This window comes from Hypanus sabinus, chromosome 12 (genome assembly GCF_030144855.1).
Source record: "Hypanus sabinus isolate sHypSab1 chromosome 12, sHypSab1.hap1, whole genome shotgun sequence".
In the NCBI taxonomy this organism is placed as follows: domain Eukaryota; kingdom Metazoa; phylum Chordata; class Chondrichthyes; order Myliobatiformes; family Dasyatidae; genus Hypanus; species Hypanus sabinus.
Window position 1 is genome coordinate 31,360,041 of NC_082717.1, and position 19,740 is coordinate 31,379,780.

The 19,740-nt window shown below is 39.9% G+C and overlaps 2 protein-coding genes across 12 annotated transcripts in view; one reads left to right on the forward strand and one right to left on the reverse strand.

Moving 5' to 3' along the window:
* The window catches only part of ppm1ba (protein phosphatase, Mg2+/Mn2+ dependent, 1Ba), a 211,829-nt gene that overhangs the window by 129,647 nt on the left and 62,442 nt on the right, over positions 1-19,740 (forward strand). For all 11 annotated transcript variants that reach the window (XM_059985720.1, XM_059985719.1, XM_059985722.1 and 8 more), the window contains one exon: positions 6,351-7,207. In XM_059985720.1, the coding sequence (XP_059841703.1) occupies positions 6,362-7,207 (846 nt within the window). In that variant the 5' untranslated portion in view covers positions 6,351-6,361. The remainder of the gene's footprint in view (positions 1-6,350; positions 7,208-19,740) is intronic.
* Positions 1,817-4,306, reverse strand: LOC132402466 (uncharacterized). The gene is made up of 2 exons (XM_059985320.1): positions 4,236-4,306; positions 1,817-3,957 (listed from the first exon to the last, which is right to left on the reverse strand). Exon 2 carries the CDS (start codon positions 3,788-3,790, stop codon positions 2,060-2,062), a length of 1,731 nt encoding a protein of 576 aa, XP_059841303.1. The 5' UTR covers positions 3,791-3,957; positions 4,236-4,306; the 3' UTR covers positions 1,817-2,059.

A 19,740-nucleotide genomic window follows, 5' to 3' on the forward strand; every position in this document is an offset into this window, starting at 1 on the left:
TAGCTGTGCAATGCCTGACCTGTCCCATCCTTTCATCTATTTTGTAATGACCAGACTTGCTCATAATCTTCAGAACCCATGGATTAAATTGGGCTCCATGTCTTGCTTTGAATACCTGTTTTATGAAGTGGTGCCTGAACCATGGACCACTCTGATGGTTCTTTAGATTCTGCTGCCAAAGGCCTTTCCAGTTATTGCTGGGTATATCTCAGAATAAGCTTTGAAATACTTCAAAAAAATGGAAATGAAATTATTAATACATTTATCTATGAACTTTTTGATTGCTACAATAATAGTTATCAAAGGAGAAGAAAAAAACTGGTGATGTGTATTTGATGTCCAGTTTTGCAACTTTTAAATGAATGAGGTTATGCTAGAAATATCAGAATATTTTGCTAGAACTATGGCTGGCATTGAGCTAGGAGGCCAGATTGAAAGTGTCTCTGACATGTCAACTCAGAATGACTGGGCTCAATGCAAAGAACAAATCAAGGATATGAGAATACAAGCGTGGAAATGAAACTGCTGAAGGAACTTAATGCATTATGCAACATTTGTGAAGGCAAAAGGTTTTGGGTCGTGACCTTGCAGAACAGAGAGTCTGGAGGAAAGATAGCCATTATAAAGAGTAATGAGGAACGGCGAGACAGAATAGTAGGTGATAGGTGGAACAGATGAGGCAACGGAGAGGCATAGGGGATAGTGAAGAAAACAGGCTAGTAGGTGAAAACAGAAAAACAGTGCAGGTGGAGCCAGGAGGAAGGGTGGTCGGGTTGGTTACCTTTCTCAATTATAAGGTCAAATTGAATGAGGTGGATAGAGGTGTGGGTGTTGGCATAAAAGAAAATGAGAAAGGTAAACAAAAGGAGAAAGGACTCTGGATCAAGAGCAGTGGGTAACATGGAAAAATCAGTGTTCGTATCATTAGGTTTTGGGATACCCAGTAGGAACATGAGGTGCTGTCCTCTCAGTTGCTCTTAATCTTGGGTCACAAATTGAAACATTGACTATCCCTTTGCATCAGTAGATGCTGCTCAACCTGCTGAGTTCCTCCCTCAGTTTGTTTTCTGCAAGGCAGGGCACTGGTATCTGATTTTCAGTGCATTCCCAACTTCATGCTCAGGCAAGGAAGTTAGAACCAGTAAAAGGTATGCATGTTTTGTTCCATTTGTATTTTTGAACTAAGTGTATGGCAGTTAGAAAATGATGCAGTTTCTAGTTTTTATTTTGTCAAGCAGAATCACAGTGAAAGCCTTGTAATTCATGATTGATAGTTTCCACAGACAAGCTTAGGTCATTCATTTATAAAGATCTGTTTGCACATTAACTGTCACGTTCTCCTTCGGGTGTAACGAAACGCCGAATTTAACGTCCGGATAAACCACAGTTAATAAGAACCAGATCGCAGTAAGATTAACCATTTACTGTTCACTCTTCACATTAACATATGGTGAAAACTGTTGATAAAACAATACAAGATTGATACAGTATTTGTTCCTTCCTTAATATCACATTTCAAGTGTAAATACTTGCAAAGGTGACTATAACTACATTACACTAAGGTGCAGTATACAGGGAGAGTTTACCTGCTCCATTGACTACTTTAAATACACTTCCATGCAAACTATCCGCGACTCTTTAACTAACGAAAGCATAAACATTATCTACCGTCGTTACCTCTAACAGGATCAGCATTAATATCTTAGTTCAATATATCGATTATCTATTAACTTACAGCGTTGCTCTCACTGTGATTTCTCATGCCTGCAAAACTGCTTGTGCTCAGGTGAGCCTCGTGGAAAGCCCCCACCCTCGCGCTAATTTCAAACCGGTGTTTTCCCACAAGACGCGGCGAAACCGGATGTGACGTCATCGCATGCCGATATATTTTACATGCAATGAATATACTTTAAACACTTCTAATTCTAACTAGAAAATACTATTGAATGAATTACTAAGCGAAAATATTATAAACTAAATAACTGTCGTAAAGACAGCACACTCCCCGCTTGACCTTCGTAAGGTCACAATGAGCAGAGTACAAAACTTAGTCTCTTAATCAGTCATTGGGTAGAAGTAGAATAACTTCTGTAACTGGCCTTTGGTAAATTTTCACATCGCCTTGGTCGGTAGTCTTCAATTCGATCTTCCTGACATGTCCATCCCCGCTAGGGAATGTAGCAGTGATTCTGGCCGTTGGCCAGCTGTTGCGAGCGACTTGCTTGTCCCTGAGCAGGACTAAGTCTTCAACTTGAAGATTCCTTCGGGGTTCTGTCCACTTTTGTCTCTGTTGCAACAAAGGTAGATATTTTTGTCTCCAGCGAGGCCAGAACTGATTTGCCAGAGCCTGGACTTGTCTCCATTGCTTTGTGTACAAATTCTTGTCTGAGAAGTCTCCTGGTGGAGGAGGTGCTCCTGCCTTCTGCGTAAGGAGCGTTGATGGCAAAAGTATAAAGGGGTTTTCTGGGTCAGAAAACACAGGTAGGAATGATTGTGCGTTTATAATGGCTGTGACCTCTGCCATTAGGGTGCACAGTACCTCGTGGGCCAATCGGGTGCGTTGCTGTATCTCAGGTTTCCTTTTCCAGGTTTTTCGTAAGGACGTGAACCGTTTGACTGCCTGCTCTTTGTTATCTGGTGAGCGCTGGCGTGGTTCTCTGATTGGCAATGGGGCAACCCCATTATTTGCTTCATCTCTGAAGACCTTGGTGTCTTTGGGTTTTAAAGAAATGGTATCTTGAGCTGATTGTGCAAGTTTGTTTCCGTCCTCGGTTTGAACGAAAACTGACTGACCTAGCGTCTCGTCGGTTACTTTACGCTTGGTAATGTCTTGTTGTGCTTCTTTAGGGTACACCTCAGTGAGGCAGATCTCGGAACAAGAACGGCTTGACTGAGTTTGACCGCAAACTTCTGTACAGTTCGAGCTGACAATTGTTGTCCTGGAGTGAACCTCTCCCTCCCCGCCGTCCTGTTGTGGGGGTGAAGGAGCGTTGTCGGTTCTTTCATTCTTGACTTCATCACGGAGCCGTGAGGGTAAATTTCCTTCCTCGTATGGATGTGATGCAATCGTGACTCTCTGAGGTTCCTCGTAGCTGGGGAAGTTATCGAATACGTATGGAGAGGGGAGACGAGCCTGCCTGTCTATTTGAGATTGTACATAGTCGCTTGTGCGTTCCAGTCTGGTCCTTTCTAAAGTAGATCTTGCTGCGGTCAGATCACGCGACCCTTCAGCTTCTTCTATGTACTTTGCTTCCGCCATGGCAGCAGCTTCTTCTCTTTCTAGCTGCAGCACTTGCAACTCTGTCGATATTTTTGCCATTTCCAACTGGATTTCGGCTTCTCGGGCGGCCGCTTTCCTTTGTCTGGCGGCCTTTTCCTTCTGGATTTCGGCTTCTCTGGCGGCCCTTTCTTTCTGGATTTCGGCTTCTCTGGCGGCCCTTTCTTTCTGGATTTCGGCTTCTCTGGCAGCCTTTTCTTTTTCTCTGGCAGCCTCTTCTCTTTGTCTGGCGGCCCTTTCGGCTTCTTTGGTGGCCAGTTTCATTTTCAAAACTGCCTCTTGTTTGGCGTAATGCAGTCGCACCTTGGCGGCTTCTGCCTTGGCTCTTGCCTGTGTGGACTTACTTGATGTCGTTCTACTGCCCTTGTCGCTGGGCGCCATCGACTTGATCCCGGATCGAGCTGACATTGCAGCACTTGGAACACCTGATAACGCCCGGGTGGGCTTACTTGATGTCGGTTTACTGCCCTTGTCGCTGGGCGGCGTCGACTTGATGCTGGATTGAGCTGACATTGCAGCACTTGAAACACCTGATAATGCCGCTTTTTCACTGTCACGTTCTCCTTCGGGTGTAACGAAACGCCGAATTTAACGTCCGGATAAACCACAGTTAATAAGAACCAGATCGCAGTAAGATTAACCATTTACTGTTCACTCTTCACATTAACATATGGTGAAAACTGTTGATAAAACAATACAAGATTGATACAGTATTTGTTCCTTCCTTAATATCACATTTCAAGTGTAAATACTTGCAAAGGTGACTATAACTACATTACACTAAGGTGCAGTATACAGGGAGAGTTTACCTGCTCCATTGACTACTTTAAATACACTTCCATGCAAACTATCCGCGACTCTTTAACTAACGAAAGCATAAACATTATTTACCGTCGTTACCTCTAACAGGATCAGCATTAATATCTTAGTTCAATATATCGATTATCTATTAACTTACAGCGTTGCTCTCACTGTGATTTCTCATGCCTGCAAAACTGCTTGTGCTCAGGTGAGCCTCGTGGAAAGCCCCCACCCTCGCGCTAATTTCAAACCGGTGTTTTCCCACAAGACGCGGCGAAACCGGATGTGACGTCATCGCATGCCGATATATTTTACATGCAATGAATATACTTTAAACACTTCTAATTCTAACTAGAAAATACTATTGAATGAATTACTAAGCGAAAATATTATAAACTAAATAACTGTCGTAAAGACAGCACATTAACATTGAAGGTCATGCCTCCTACATTTATGAATATACAGTGTATTCTGGTTAATTGGCCATTGGTTAACTGGGGCAGGCGCTTATTTGGGACTACTCTTAAAGAACAAAAACTAATCAACAGAATAGCTGGGATTTGGATTCCCTTTATTTTTTTGGGACACTATGAGGCTTAATTAGGGAAGATGGCTGTTGCCAAACAGTTTCTAACTAGCGTCAGCCACCTGCACTTGTGCTTGGAGCGAACAGATTTTAAATGGCATCGGTTGTGTGTCATTGTGCTCAAAAAGCAGCGATTGTCACTGCTAGTTGCGAGAACTAAGCAGGAAGGTGATTCAGAACTGTTTTATTCACTGTGGTTTCAAGCATTCAGGCTTATGGATGCCAGAAACAGCCAGGAGTGAAAATGAAATGATTTCACTACTTAGTTAGTTGATAGTTAGGAACTATCAACAATCTTACATCTTGAATGTTATAATGAAAATGAAGATTTGGAGCATGCAATTACCGATAGCATTTTATGAAGGCGGTCTATTATTTGCACGAGGTCTCTGCACTGATTTTGTTCATTTATGGTCAATCAAAATAATGCGGCAGAATTCCTCCATCGATTCCAGTCAGGAACTTGTACACAGTTTTGTAGTGTTGGGGAGTATCCTAATTTGTTATATATTTTGTTTAAATACGTAGTTTTTACTCAGTTAAATGGGTATTAGAAAGGCAAACTACCATTGAACTGTTTCCATGAAACCGGCTAATTGGGGCAGCTACTTAATTGGTCAAAAATGTACTGGTACTGAAGTGTTCCCATTAACCATGACCCATTGCGTATCACATTATACTGCTTGGAACAAGGAAGATGGTGTATGATTGAATTGCAGTGACTTTGGGCTTGGTCTTCATTAATGTAAAAAAAAGAGAAAACAAATTGACGCTTAATATTAGTCTAAAGTTCAAATACTTTTAATATGAAAGGAGAGTAAAGGCACATCTTTAACCTTTGTGAATTGATAATTGGGATGTTTGTGAAGTAAACTGATTATTTTGCTGGATAAATGTAATCCTTCGCAGTTAACATCAAATTATGTAGCAATGGCCATTTTGATGGTAGTTTAGAAATTCTTTAAAGATTAGATGCTAAAGAACTCTATGGGTATATGAAAGAAGTGGACAATATATGCTCCATAATGTAGGATATTCCTGAAGGATTGAGAATGTAACTTAAATTGTATAAATTGCACAAAGGAAAATATTGAAAATCTGAACCAGCAATTGATGTTGAGTTAAGGTAAAGATAACCATGCAACTCAAATAGTAAATTTAATTTGTTTTCATGTGTTCTAATTTTTATTGTTTTTCATCAGTAAAATTATTTCTGTCATTTGTTACTCATCCAGGGAAGATGAGGTTGAAAAATTTATAAATAAAGGTGTAAATTCCATGAATGATCTGTGTTCTGTATTTCTGTATTTGATTTTTGCAGTTAAACCTTCAAATTATTGTTGTTTCAGTTTATTCGTGTTTGTATATAATGTATAAAATTTCCATGTTCTGTTATTGATTTGATAAAGTTCTTGGAAAATGTCTATAGTCGTACTATGATATATTTTGCAGTTTTTAAGAAAGTTGACAACCTTGTTTCTGTATTATGTAGAAAGGCTTGAAAGCTTTGGAGAGGAATTCTGTTTGATTTTTGTATTCATTAGTTTTTGTGAAACAATATAGTAACATACTTTCATGGAGAAGAATGCAAAGTTTAATGCAATTTTTTTTGACAAGTGGAAAAATTTTCTTTTTAATTTTGTTTGCAAATAACCTGTTATTTGTGTGTCTCTTGCTTTTTTTCAGGGAAGTGAAAAATGGGAGCATTTTTGGATAAACCAAAAACAGAGAAACTTAATGCACATGGTGCAGGAAATGATTTGCGTTATGGCCTTAGCAGCATGCAGGGTTGGAGAGTTGAGATGGAAGATGCTCACACAGCTATTGTTGGCATTCCTCAAGGCTTGGACTCGTGGTCCTTCTTCGCAGTGTATGATGGGCATGCAGGCTCTCGGGTGGCAAACTATTGTTCAAAGCACTTACTTGAACACATCACAAGTAATGAAGACTTCAGAGGCACAAATGTGTCTGGTTATCCCATTGAACCTACCATAGAACATGTCAAGAGTGGTATCAGAACTGGATTTTTGAAAATTGATGAGTACATGCGTAACTTTGCAGAGCTGAGAAATGGCATGGACAGGAGTGGGTCAACAGCTGTAGCAGTGATGATCTCCCCGGAGCACACTTATTTTATCAACTGTGGCGACTCAAGAGCTGTTCTATACAGAAATGCACAACTTTGCTTTTCAACACAGGATCATAAGCCTTGCAACCCAAGGGAGAAAGAGCGAATCCAGAATGCAGGGGGGAGTGTAATGATACAACGAGTTAATGGATCATTAGCTGTGTCGAGAGCCCTGGGGGACTATGATTACAAGTGTGTCGATGGGAAAGGGCCTACAGAGCAACTGGTATCACCAGAACCTGAAGTGTATGAGATTCTTAGAGCAGAAGAAGATGAATTTATTATACTGGCTTGTGATGGCATCTGGGATGTGATGTCCAATGAGGAGCTCTGTGAGTTCGCTAGATCTAGACTAGAGATAACGGACGACCTTGAAAAAGTCTGCAACTGGATAGTGGACACCTGCTTACACAAGGTAGTTAATACATATTTTATTAATTTAATTAATCTGAGCATACTATGGTTTGAAATAAGTATGGTTGTAATGTACTCTTGAATTGCTGATTTCAGACTTCAGATATTTTTTCAGTCGTCTGTTTTTAACTGATGTACTGTACGTGTTGTCATAGCTTTTAGTTCACACATGCCAAACTGGTTATTGCTTCTTGATCATTTGTAAACTATTGGTTTTAATGATTTGTCATTATGTATAAATTCACCCCACATGCTTCAGAAAGTAATTTAACCTCCCTTATTTCCGAAAATAAATTAGTAGATTTGTACTTATGATAGATGCAAACAATGTTTAAGTTCTTGGTATATATTTGACAAATAGACTGTTTCTCTCTAATGTTTTGGGGAGTGGGGAAGAACTGGTGGTCTGGCCTTAGTCACTCACAGGAAAGAGGGCAGAACAGTTGATCTTGATAGAAGAAATATATAACATGTATTTTTTCCATTATTCACTAATTAATGGCAATTGTATCTTTTAAAGTCTTGTCTTCTATATATCAAATCATCATTTGGACCATGTGCATGTAGAATTTATCCTTATAATTGTGCTTGTATAAGAAAAAGGGACAAATTTTGAGAAAGGGCAATTGTGAGAGAAAATTTAACGTTTGCTTGTAAACTTTAAAGTTTGAGCGATAATTATCTGAGATCTTTAAGCAGAGTGGGAACTCAGAAGTTAAAGGCTTCTCAGACTAGTTCAGACCTTCCAAAATTTTCCAGGTTTTCTTTTCCAGTGTTAGAATTTAGTTTTTCTTATGACAACTGGAAATATTTGATCATGTTAAGTTATTGTAGATCGATTAGTGCTCTTTTGTACCTTTCATCTAACTTGGGCTACCAATTTCCATTGAAATCTTATCAGTGTTCATGGGTTTTGCAGTGAATATTTCCTATTCATTCTGAGTTCTGGATTTTATGCACGTTAGATCGAACTTTAGCTGGTTTGATGACACAAGGAGAGTGGCTGATGTACGAATTGTTTCAAATGGATACATTAATTGGTGATCTTTTTCAATTCACTTTTGAGCAGAGAAGCAGGAGAATGATGGCTATGGAGGCCAAGTCATTGAGTATATTTAAAATGGAGATTGATAGGTTCCTGACTAGTCAGGGCTCCAAAGATTATGGGGAGAAAGAAGGTCAGTACAGTTGTGTTGAGAGGAATAATAAATCAACCATGATGATATAGTCTAGCAGACTAAATGGGCCAAATGGCCTAATTCTGTTCCTATGTTTTATGCTATTCCTGTATATGCTTATGTCATTTTCTGATATTCCCTCATGATGCCCACGGAGTCTCTGCTGGTTCTCATAAAGCAATCATCTTTCTTCCACTTTTCTATTCTCTCCCTCTCATGCCCAACACACCTTGTTTCTCCTACTAGTTCCTTTCATTAGGAGTATTTTACAGTAAGTAATTCACCAAACAATTGGCATATCTTTGGGATGTTGGAGGGAAACTAGAACATCAAAGGTAATATTAATAAGAAATGGAAGTAAGTAAATATTTTATGTCAGACTGTGTGGAAGACATTAGCAGCATGCCAGAAGTATTGGTGTCGGGGGCAGAAGTGAATGCAGTTACTGTTTTTAAGGAAAAGATACTTAGGAAGATAAAAGGTCTCAAGGTAGGTAACTCAACTCAGCCAAACAGACTACACTGGGGTGGTCTGAAAGAAGTAGCTGAAGAAATTATGGAGGCATTAGCCTCACTTGGCTTTTGAAAGATTACCAGATTCACTGGGCTGGTTTCGGAGGGCTGGAAAATTGCAAATGTCATTTCACTTTAAGAAGGATGAAAGTGCATACCTTGAGAAATTCTTCCTTACCTCTGTTCTAAAAGGTCACAGCCTCAAAATTGAGGGATGATCTTTTAAAATAGAGGTGAGGAGGAATTTTTCTTTAGGCAGAGTGTAATGAATCTGTGGAATGCTCTGCCACAGACTGCGGTGGAGGCCCAGTCCATGGGTATATTTATAGCTGAAATTGATGGATTCCTGATTTGTCAGGGCATGAAGGGATATGATGAGAAGGAGTTGGGTGGGATCCAGGTTCAGCCATGATGGAATGGCACAGCAGACTCGATAGGCTGAATGGCCTACTTCTGCTCCTATATTGTCTTCTCTTATGGTCTAACCAGGAGGAATTTCTTGAGCCAGAGTATGGTGGTTCAATAGAATTCATTGCCGCAGAGGGCTGTGGAGGCCGAGTCAATGGGTGTACTTAAAGAGGAGGTTTAATTCATTTATGTTTACTTCAAGCACAAGAATTTAATCCAAAATTATTCTTTGTATTTTGATGTTAAATCGGCACTTAAGTCAAAACTGCATCTGTGATAATTAATAAAAGTATATCCTATCTTACAAATCGTAAGCTAGTACCTTCAAGTTGCAAAAATAAAATTCAAAACACGCTAAAATGCAGAGAGAGGCTGCAAATTCATTGTGACTTTCAGCTTACAGAGTGATTTTCTTATCTGAGAAAAGGCTGTTTATCAGTCCCCAAGTACAGGAACCTGAAATTCCTGTCTATGTTTTTGTTGCCATCTGAAATAAAATAAAACGATAGTTACCTACTTTATGACTATTTGGAAATTTTGATGGTTCTGCATCACACTTAGGATCCTGGTTCCAGATACCAGTTCCTGTGCTCCCTTGAAGCTCACTAAGGCTGCGTTTCCTGTGCATCTAATTGTCCTGATTTAAACTACTCATCTGGCATGAACGAATGCCCAAGCTGTTTGGTTAAGAGAGTTTCATTATTATTCATGATTAATATCACTTCCATACTGTTGACCAGTCCACTTTAAGGTATCACGTCCAATGTTTATAATATACTGAATATGTCCTGTGGATCTCTCCTTGATTTCCTTTTTATCTTAGATTAATTAAACCGACAAATATAATTTTTCTGGTCTGTCTTTGGCTTCTAGACTGCATCTTGGGCTAAATCCAATGGTATGCATCCTTGGCATCTAACCTTGAGTTGAGTTTTCAACCTCATGTAAATGTGATGAGGCATAAAACTGGACTGAATTAGCAGTAACTTGAGTGAGTTGAATAGTGAAGCAAGGGTTTATTTATGATAATATCAAGTAAACTATATTATATGTTTGGTATCCTAAGGATCAATGAATAGAAATGCAATTGCTGTATATATGGGCTCCCAAACTACATCTGAAAATGTTGCCACATTATAGTCATCATTAATATTGAATTCCATGAAATAAAGTGGTCCAGAGTGCCATGGAGAGAAAATTGGCTAAAATGGGAAAGGGGGAGTAATATTTGTTTTTCAGATTAGTCTGTAAGATGATTGCAATGGAACTTACCTGGGATCAGTACCAGAATCACTTATTTTCTCATAGGTATTACTTTCAACTGCAAATGGTACAAAACATGCAGTTGTAGTGAACTGTAAAGGATTTATGGGCAGACTGCTGAAATGGAGGGCTGGCAGATGAAATTTGATGCTGCATAATGTGTGTGTCACATGTTGGTAGGGTGAAAGATGGGAGGAAGTATAAACAAGAGGACATAGTTCAGAAAGGGAAAGGTTAACATTGCATGTTAAATATGAGAAAAGGATTTTAGAAAATACATATGTGATCCTGAGCTTTATACTGTACTTATAATAAGTGTTCACTGCCCCCCCCCCCCCGAAGTTGTCTTGTTTTATTGTTTTACAACATTGAACCACAGTGGATTGAATTTGGCTTTTTTTACACTAATCAACTTTCATGACAAAGTGAAAACAGATCTCTACAAAGTGACATCAGTGGATCTGGAGTTGAGAGGGTAGACAGCTTCAAGTTCCTCGGCATCCACATCACTGAGGACCTCACGTGGTCTGTACACACCAGTGGTGTGAAAATGGCACAACAGCGCCTCCTTCACCTCAGACGGTTGAGGAGGTTTGGTATGGGCTCCTAAATCCTAAGAACTTTCTACAGGGGCACAATTGAGAGCATCCTGACTGGCTGCATCACTAAGTGCACTGCAGATGCTGTGGTCATCGAATTCTCCAACTTCCGGTAATTCCCTCCCTCTCCCTTCCCCATCCCACCTCTACTCTGTCTCCTCTTCTAACTGCCTGTCACCTCTCATGACTCTGCCTTCTTCTACTACCCATAGTGCTTTCCCCTTAGATTCCTTCTTCACCTCTCCTGCCTATCCCCTCCCTGCTTCCCCTCACCCACCCCTTGATCTTTCCTCTGATTGATTTTCCACCCTCTCTCCACCTTCTTTATGGGGCCCCTGCCCCCTCCTTCTTTAGTCCTGACGAAGGGTTTCGACCTGAAACGTTGACTGCTTCTTTCAACGGATGCTGCCTGATCTGCTGAGTTCATCCAGCTTTTTTGTATGTCTTGGCTGCATCACTGCCTGGTATGGGAACTGTACCTCCCTTAATTGCAGGACTCTGCAGAGAGTGGTGCGGACAACCCAGCGCACCTGTAGTTGTGAACTTCCCATGATTCAGGACACTTACAAAGACGGGTGTGTAAAAAGGGCCTGTAGGATCATTGGGGACCCGAGCCACCCCAACCACAATCTATTCTAGCTGCTACCATCTGGGAAGCAGTACTGCAAGCTCTGGGACAGCTTCTTCCACCAGGACATCAGACTGATGAACTCTATATTACATCGGCTGTGCTATTTATTATAAATTACTATGATTGCACACTTGCACATTTAGATGGAAACATAATGTAAAGATTTTTACTCAAGAATGTGAAGGATGTAGAAAGTAAAGTCAATTCAATTCAAATTAATCACAAATATGAAGCACAAAATAATAGATTCTGTAATTATTCACCCCCTTTAATATGAAACACCAAATCATCACTGGTGCAGCCAGTTGGTTTTAGAAGTCACATAATTTTAAATGGAGATCATGTGCAGTCACAGTGTTTCAATTGACTGTAGTAAAAATACACCTGTATCCCAAAGGTCCAACTGCTGGTGAGCCAGTATCCTGGCAGAAACTACACCACAAAGACAAAAAACACTCCAGACAATTCCACGAAAAGGTTATTGAAAAACACAAATCAGGAGATGGACACAAGAAAATTTCCAAGTCATTGAATATCCCCTGGAGAACAGTTAAGTCAGTCATCAAGAAATGGAAAGAATATGGCACAGCTGTAGATCTGCCTAGAGCAGACCATCTGCAACACTGAGTGACTGTGCAAGAAGGGACAAGTGAGGGAGGCCACTAAGAGTCTTACGACAACTTTGGAAGTGTTACAAGGTTCAGTGGCTGAGATGGGAGAGACTGCTTAAACAACAGGTGCTTCACCAGTTGCAGCTTTATAGGTGAGTGGCAAAGAGAAAGCCACTGTTGGAAAAACTCACATGAAATCTTGGCTAGAGTTTGTCAGAAGGAATGTGGGAGACTCTGAAGTCAACTGGAAGAAGGTTCTATCGTCTGATGAAACCAAAGTTGAGCTACTTGGCTATCAGACTGAAAACTCTTTTTGGAGTAAGGTAAACACTGCACATCATCAAAACACACTGTTCCTACTGTTAAGCATGGTGGTAGCTGCATCATGCTGTGGGCATGCTTCACTGCAGCAGGCCCTGGAAGGCTTGTGAAGGTAGAGGGTAAAATGAATGCAGCAAAGTGCAGGGAAATCCTAGAGGCAGTCTACAAGAGAACTGTGGCTTGGGTGAAGATTTATTTTTCAGCAAGACAATGACCTTATGCATAAAGCCAAAACTGCACAAGAATGGCTTAAAAACAGCAAAGTTAGTGTCCTGGAGTGGCCAAATCAGAGTCCAGACCTCAATCCAATTGAGAATTTGTGGCTGGACTTGGAAAGGGCTGTTCACTCAAGTTCCTCACGCAATCTGACAGAGATTGAGCAGTTTTGTAAAGAAGAATGGGGAAAATTGCAGTGTTAAGATGTACAAAGCTGATAGAGACCTATCCACACAGACTCGAGGCTGCAAATGCTGCCAAAGGTGCATCTACAATCACTGACTTGAAGGGGGTGAATACTTTTGCAATCAATTATTTTGTGTTTTATATTTGTAATTAGATCACTTTGTAGAGATCTGTTTTCACTTTGGCACCAAAGTCTTTGTCTCTTGGTCAGTGTCAAAATAAAAATCCAAATTAAAACCACTGTGTTTCAATATTGTAGAAGAATAAAACATGAAAACGTCCAAGGGGTGGGGGTGAATATTTTTTATAGTCACTATAAATAACTGCACCAAGTGCAAAAGCAAGTAAGGCACAGTAAAATTTCATCATCATCATTATGTGCTGTGTCATATGATGTGAGTGATCATAGTCTATTTGAACATGATTATCAGCAAATTTTTTGATAGAAATTTGCCATTGTTGCTTTCTGAGCAGTGTCTTTACCAGTCGGGTGACCCCAGCCACTGTCAATACTCTTCAGAGATTGTCTACCTGGTGTCAGTGGTCACGTAACCAGGATTTGTGATATGCAGCAACTGCTCATACCTTCTCCCATGGTTTCATGTAAACCTGATTGAGGAGGCTAAACAGGTTCTACACCTTGCCCAAGGGTAACCTGCAGGTAAGAGGAGAGAAGGAGTGCCTTTCACCTCCTTTGGTAGAGACACAGCTCCACCCCATCAGCCTAGTGGACATTTAAAGTTATAAAAATGACCACAGTTGACTATGGTGTCTATTCTGAACCATATGTCAAGAAAGATGTGAAAACTTGAAAGAAGATACATAAGTAATCTACTAAAATGATTTCGGTGACACTAGACTTGTAAATAAATGATTTGGATCAGAATTTAGGTCAATTGGACAAAGGAACAGCCGATGGAATTTAACTTTGAGTGCAAATTGATGCACTTGATCAAGTTAAACCAGAGCGGGACAGAAATGGCAGGGTCATAGGGAGTGTTGTAAAACAGAGATCTTGGGATACAAGTACATAGTTTACTAAAAATGAAAATACAGTGGACAAGATTCATGGTGTGCTTGTATTCTCCGAAACATTAAGTATCAGAGTTGGGAAGTCACATACAATTGTACAAAATGTTGGTTAGCTATACTTGAGTGTTGTGGTCAACGCAAAGGAAATGATTAAGCGCGAACAGGTGCAGAAAAGATTTACAAGGATGTTATCTGAATTGGAGGACTTGTACCATTGGGGCAGATTGTTTAGACTAAGATTGTAGAGCAAAGAAGGCTGAGACATGACATGATAGAGGCGTATAAGATTGAGCGGTATAAATAAGTTAGAGCCAGAATCTCTCTTTATCTTGCTGGAGTTGTGCAGGACAAGAGGTCATACGTAGGTTTAAGATGAAAATGGAAATGTTATAAGGAAATGCAGAGTGGTGAGTGTATGGAACAAGTTGCCATAAGAGGGGTTAGAGGCAGGTACAATCACATTTGGACAGGTATGTGCATAGGAAAGGAATAGAGGGATATAGGCCAAATGCAGGAAAATGAGATTAATATAGATGACATCTTGGTCAGCATGGAGGAGAGTTGGGTTGAGCAGACTGGTTCCATGATGTATGACTTCAGTAGGCATGGTAGGAGCTTTCACAACATTTAATATTTGTTTGATTTGTTCTTGTTTACATTTGTCTTTTAAGAAACTATCATACCAATGACGTGAAATGAAAGGTATATTCAGACATATTTTGAAGTAATTCTAAATAGTTGGCTGAATTTTCTTGCATATTTTAAAATTACATATTTGTAATCATGGGTTAAGTCTCTCAACAATTCTTTGAGGAGGGATCAACTGTCAGATCAGGAGCCAGCCACTGGGCCCATGTCAGCTCCAAGATTGCAGTCCAATTGGTCTGATTTTACTCTAATTTCCTTGCACTATATCTCACAAATGCCCTAAGCTCCCCATTAAATCTTTTTGATTTTAACATGGGGGTAATTGAGTTACTAATTAATATGTCTGAGGACATGGGAGAAGCTGGTGGTCTCAGGGAAACCTGTGGTTTCTTGTGATCGCAAGACTGTTGGACGTTGTTGCAAGTCTGATTTCCCCTGCCTTCCTCCAATAGATCAGTGAAATGTGTGACCTCAGTTGTAGAGAGGACTAGGCCTCAAGCTGTGGTGTTGCCTCCTTACAACCACCCAGAAGAGAGGTGTTGGAGTAGTTGTACTCCACTAGAGGTGGTGTGGTTCGGCATCCAAGCTGGAGTTGGTGCTGCCCCCCCCCCACCCCCCAGTGTTTGCTCGGCAGAAGACAAGCTGTACTGTGTTTGCAGATTGCTGCAATATTCATGGGCCCAATCTTAAACTTTTTTTTGTGTGACTATATTTTACTGCTATCTTAGGTGTGCTTACTCTCTTATGTGTGCCTTTTGCTGTGTGTGACTGTTGGTACTGTACTTTGCACCTTGGCCCCAGAGTAATGAGGTTTTGTTTGGCTGTATTCATGGGTATTCTCATACAGTTGAATGACATGAACTTGATCACAGGCAAAACAGAAATTCTGCTCAGGTAAAATTACCACTCTGACAACAACACATTGCTGAAAGAATTTCCTTGAAACAAATCTAGCTGTATTACTTCATTTCTACCAAAATACCCTAAAATTTAAAGCAAAAACAAAAATCTGAAAACATTCAGTACCTCCATGAAACTTCGTAGAAAGAGTTAACATTTAGTCTGAAAATTTAGTTTTTTTCAGTAATTTAAAGTTCTCTAAGGCACCTTTTATTGTGCAAATACAGGAGGAGGGTACTCAGCTGATGTGCAAGAAAGATTTTTCATGTGTTTGGTTTGTATAATGAGCTAGAAAGTATTTCTTGACAGTGATGAACAGTGCAAAAATGGTAATTTTGGTTGACTGGCAGAAGGGCATATCTTGTCCCTTTTAGGAACACTCTAATTTTATCCTATAGCTTTATATAAATTTGAAAGTACTTTTGAGATGTTACATTTTTTGATATATCCTTAATCCCAAGAGATTACTTAAGTAGTATTCTGAAATAAATCAATTGCAAAACAAATGTCAATATCTGTGCAATATTGTTTGAGATTTTAATTGCAATTAAAGTTCATGATGACATGGGTCTTCTCCAAGTTTCCGAGACAAGACCATTATATTTCCCTATTAATGTTCCCAAACCTGGAGAAATAAAAAATAGCTTTTTAAAAAATGAGTCAGTAGTATTTTGTTAACCTGAGTACATGGCAGCAATAAACAATTGGCTAGAAGAACTCAGCAGGTTGAGCAGCATCTGTGGGAGGAAATAAGCTGTGGGTGTTTCAAAGTGAAGCCCTTAATCAGACAGTCCTGATACAGGGTTTCAACCTGAAATGTCAACAGTACCTTTCCTCCCACAGATACTTATGAACCTGCTGAGTTCCAACAATAAGTAGTAGTTGCTCCATATTACAGCATCTGCAATCCCTTGTTTCCTGAGCATGTGCCATTTTGTTTCCATGGTTTGTAGCCAGCATTACCTTTTGATTGATACTGGGCAGGTTGAGAAGGCTGCTGTATGTTAGTGGAATATGCCTTTGTAATTGGAGGCTTCAAAAGGCAGTAATGAGCATTGCCTCTACAAAGTAAAGTAAATTTATTATCAGAGTATGTATATGTTACCATCTACTACCTGAGATTCATTGACAGGAAAAAAAAGTACAATAAAATTTATGTAAAAACATACATAGACAAAGACTGCCAAACAACCAATATGCAAAAGAAGACAAACTGTAAATAAAAATAATACTAAGAACATGAGTTATAAAGAGTCATTAAAAAGTAAATTCAAGACAGTTCGTGAAATCAATTCAGGGAGTAGTGAATGAAGTTATCCATGCCAGCTCAAGAGTGTGATGGTTATAGGGTAGTTGCTGTTCCTGAACCTGGTGGTATGGGATTTGAGGATTCTGCACCTCCTGTCCAATGGTAGTAGTGAGAAGAGGGCATGGCCTCTGGTAAGGGCCTTTAATGATAGATGCTGCTTTCTTGTGGCAGTGCTTCATATAAATATACCCAGTGGTGGGGAGAGCTTTGCCTGTGGACAGCGCTGTATCCACCACTTCGTATTTTTTTCTGTTCCTTGGAATTGGTGTTTTGATACTAGGCAACTGGTTTGATGCAACCAGTATGGATACTCTCCACTGTGCATTTATAGATGTTTGTCAAAGTTATTAGTGACATGCTGAATCTACAGAAACTTCGAACTAAAACCTCTGTTGTACCATCTTCGTGATGACAATTATGTGTTGGTCTCAAGACACATCCTGTGATAGATTAATGCCAAGGAATTTAAAGATATTTACTCTACCTCCATTTTACTGATGAATACTGGCTCTTGGATGCATTAGGTATTTGTAATGTTAGGACTAGGTAAAGAAAACAATTGGCTATATTTTCATTTTACAGAGCATCCCGACTATTCAGATAGGTCACTCCCCAGCATGGCCAGGACACTCAACCTGAGGAGAATGTTGTTGCTTGCCTAAACGATAGTGAAAATGCTATTGATTCAGTAAATATCATAATTCTTAGTCAGGGACACTGCTCTTGAATGCAGAATGATTTATTTGCTATCATTGACATTTGAAAAGTTTCTCTTATGTTCCACATTTACCTCAATATTATGTTCAATATTGTATATTAGTCATTGATGTTTTAGTAATTGCAAGTGCATAGATGTCAATTAATTGCTGGAACCCTATAGAGCTTTGAATATAGGTCTTGGAGCATTATGTTGCAGTTGTATTAAGTCACTGGTGGGGCTGCATTTGGAGTACTATGTTAACTGAAAGGAATGTAGAAAAGATTTACGAGGATGTTGCCAGGACTTGAACCTCCAGACCGAACCTTCAAGACCAACCTGCCATTCAGGATCTTGTGAAAGGCTTTGCTAAAGTTCAAATAGCATCCACTATCACACCCACATCTACCCTTTGGGTTATATCTTAAGAGCTCTTAAAAAATCCATTAAACTTACCTTCCCATGTTGACTCCTCTCTGTCAAATTCTGTCCCTCAGTGTCTTCCCTGCCACTGATGTTGGGCTGACTGGACTTGTTCTTGCTACCCTTAAACAACAGAATGACATTAACCACTTAGCAGTTTTCATGAAATTTACCTGTAGCAAATGTATTTCCACAAAAGTTTCTGCGATTTCTTCTCTAGCTGCCCACTAAGTTTGAGGCTACGTCCACACTAGACCGGATAATTTTGAAAACGCTGGTTTTGCGTAAAAACGATAGGTGTCCACACTAAGCGTTTTTGAAAAAACTTCTGTCCACATTAAAACGGATATTTCGGTGAATCTTCTAGTGCGGGTGTGCAGGACACATCTACCGAAAACGAATGACATGTTTGGTGTCGAATCTCACCGTGAAAGACTTGGTGCGCATTTGTTCAGTTACAGACTAGAGAAACTTAAACGACAGACAGCTGTTGACTTAAAACTTAAAAAAAAACAAATACTGGAGTGTATGGAGGCAACCGACAGGGAGTTCACGGACGGTATGACCCGGCTGATGACAAACATTGGAAAAGCTGATTAACTCTGTTGCATTAATAAAGCCCCTTGTTAAATGTATAAAACATGTCTGCATCAGTATTATCTTGTGTTTCCATACAATGTTACATTAGGCTGTTACACATCTATTGTCAGAGAAGTACTTGCATAAATAGGTAAACCACCTTCATACTAGCAAGTACAGAGAACAGGGCAAAGTGAGTATACTTATTTATTCAGTAAGTTATGGGTAAAAGTATTTGGTGAGTGCATTTCTAACTCTCCTGGCTTCAGTCTCGTTGTCATCTGTTCTGAAATTGTTAGGTTGTGTTCAAGAAAACAATGAAGTGGCGAGCTGCCATCACCATCTGTTTTGGCATGTCATGACAGTGTTTCTAGAAATCTCCAGTTACTCTGTCCACGCTGTTCCGGCCAATCCGGCTTTTTCAAAATTACAGACTCTGGAGAGCGTTTCTGAACATCTCTGTTGTCGGGAGAGGAAAACCCCATTTTAGTGTGGATGGAGGGTAAAAAGGAAGAGAAAAGGCTTCGGTTATGGATTTATCTGGTCTGGTGTGGCCATAGCCTCGGGATGTACTTGGTCAGGTTCTGGGGATTTATCTACCTTAATACACTGCAAAGCTGCAAATACCTCCTCCCTGGTAATATGGATGTTCTCCAGACCTATCAGTAGTTTCCCTTATCTCTTGAGCAACCATGATTTTGGCCTATTGAAGATTTCACCCATCTCCTGTAGCTTGAGACATAGGCAGCCATGCTGGCCTCTAAGGGGATCTATTATCTCTCTAGCCTCCCTATTCAGATGGAGATGTTTGAGAAAACAGAGAGGAGCAAATGTGAAAATACAAAGATTTCTCATCTGTTTGCAAGAACCTTTCTGCAGTCAGCACATGGTTTGATATTGAAATAGTTTAGGAAATTTTGAGGCTGTTTTGGCTCTGTGCTTTTTGACTGACTTGCATTCTCTTGGCCTCTCTGAATTATTATACTGTAACATTTAAGAGTAATCTGTACACCTTAAAATA

Excerpts from the sequence above, each read along its gene's own strand:
- LOC132402466 (XM_059985320.1), bottom strand. The coding sequence starts at position 3,790 with ATGTCAGCTCAATCCAGCATCAAGTCGACGCCGCCCAGCGACAAGGGC.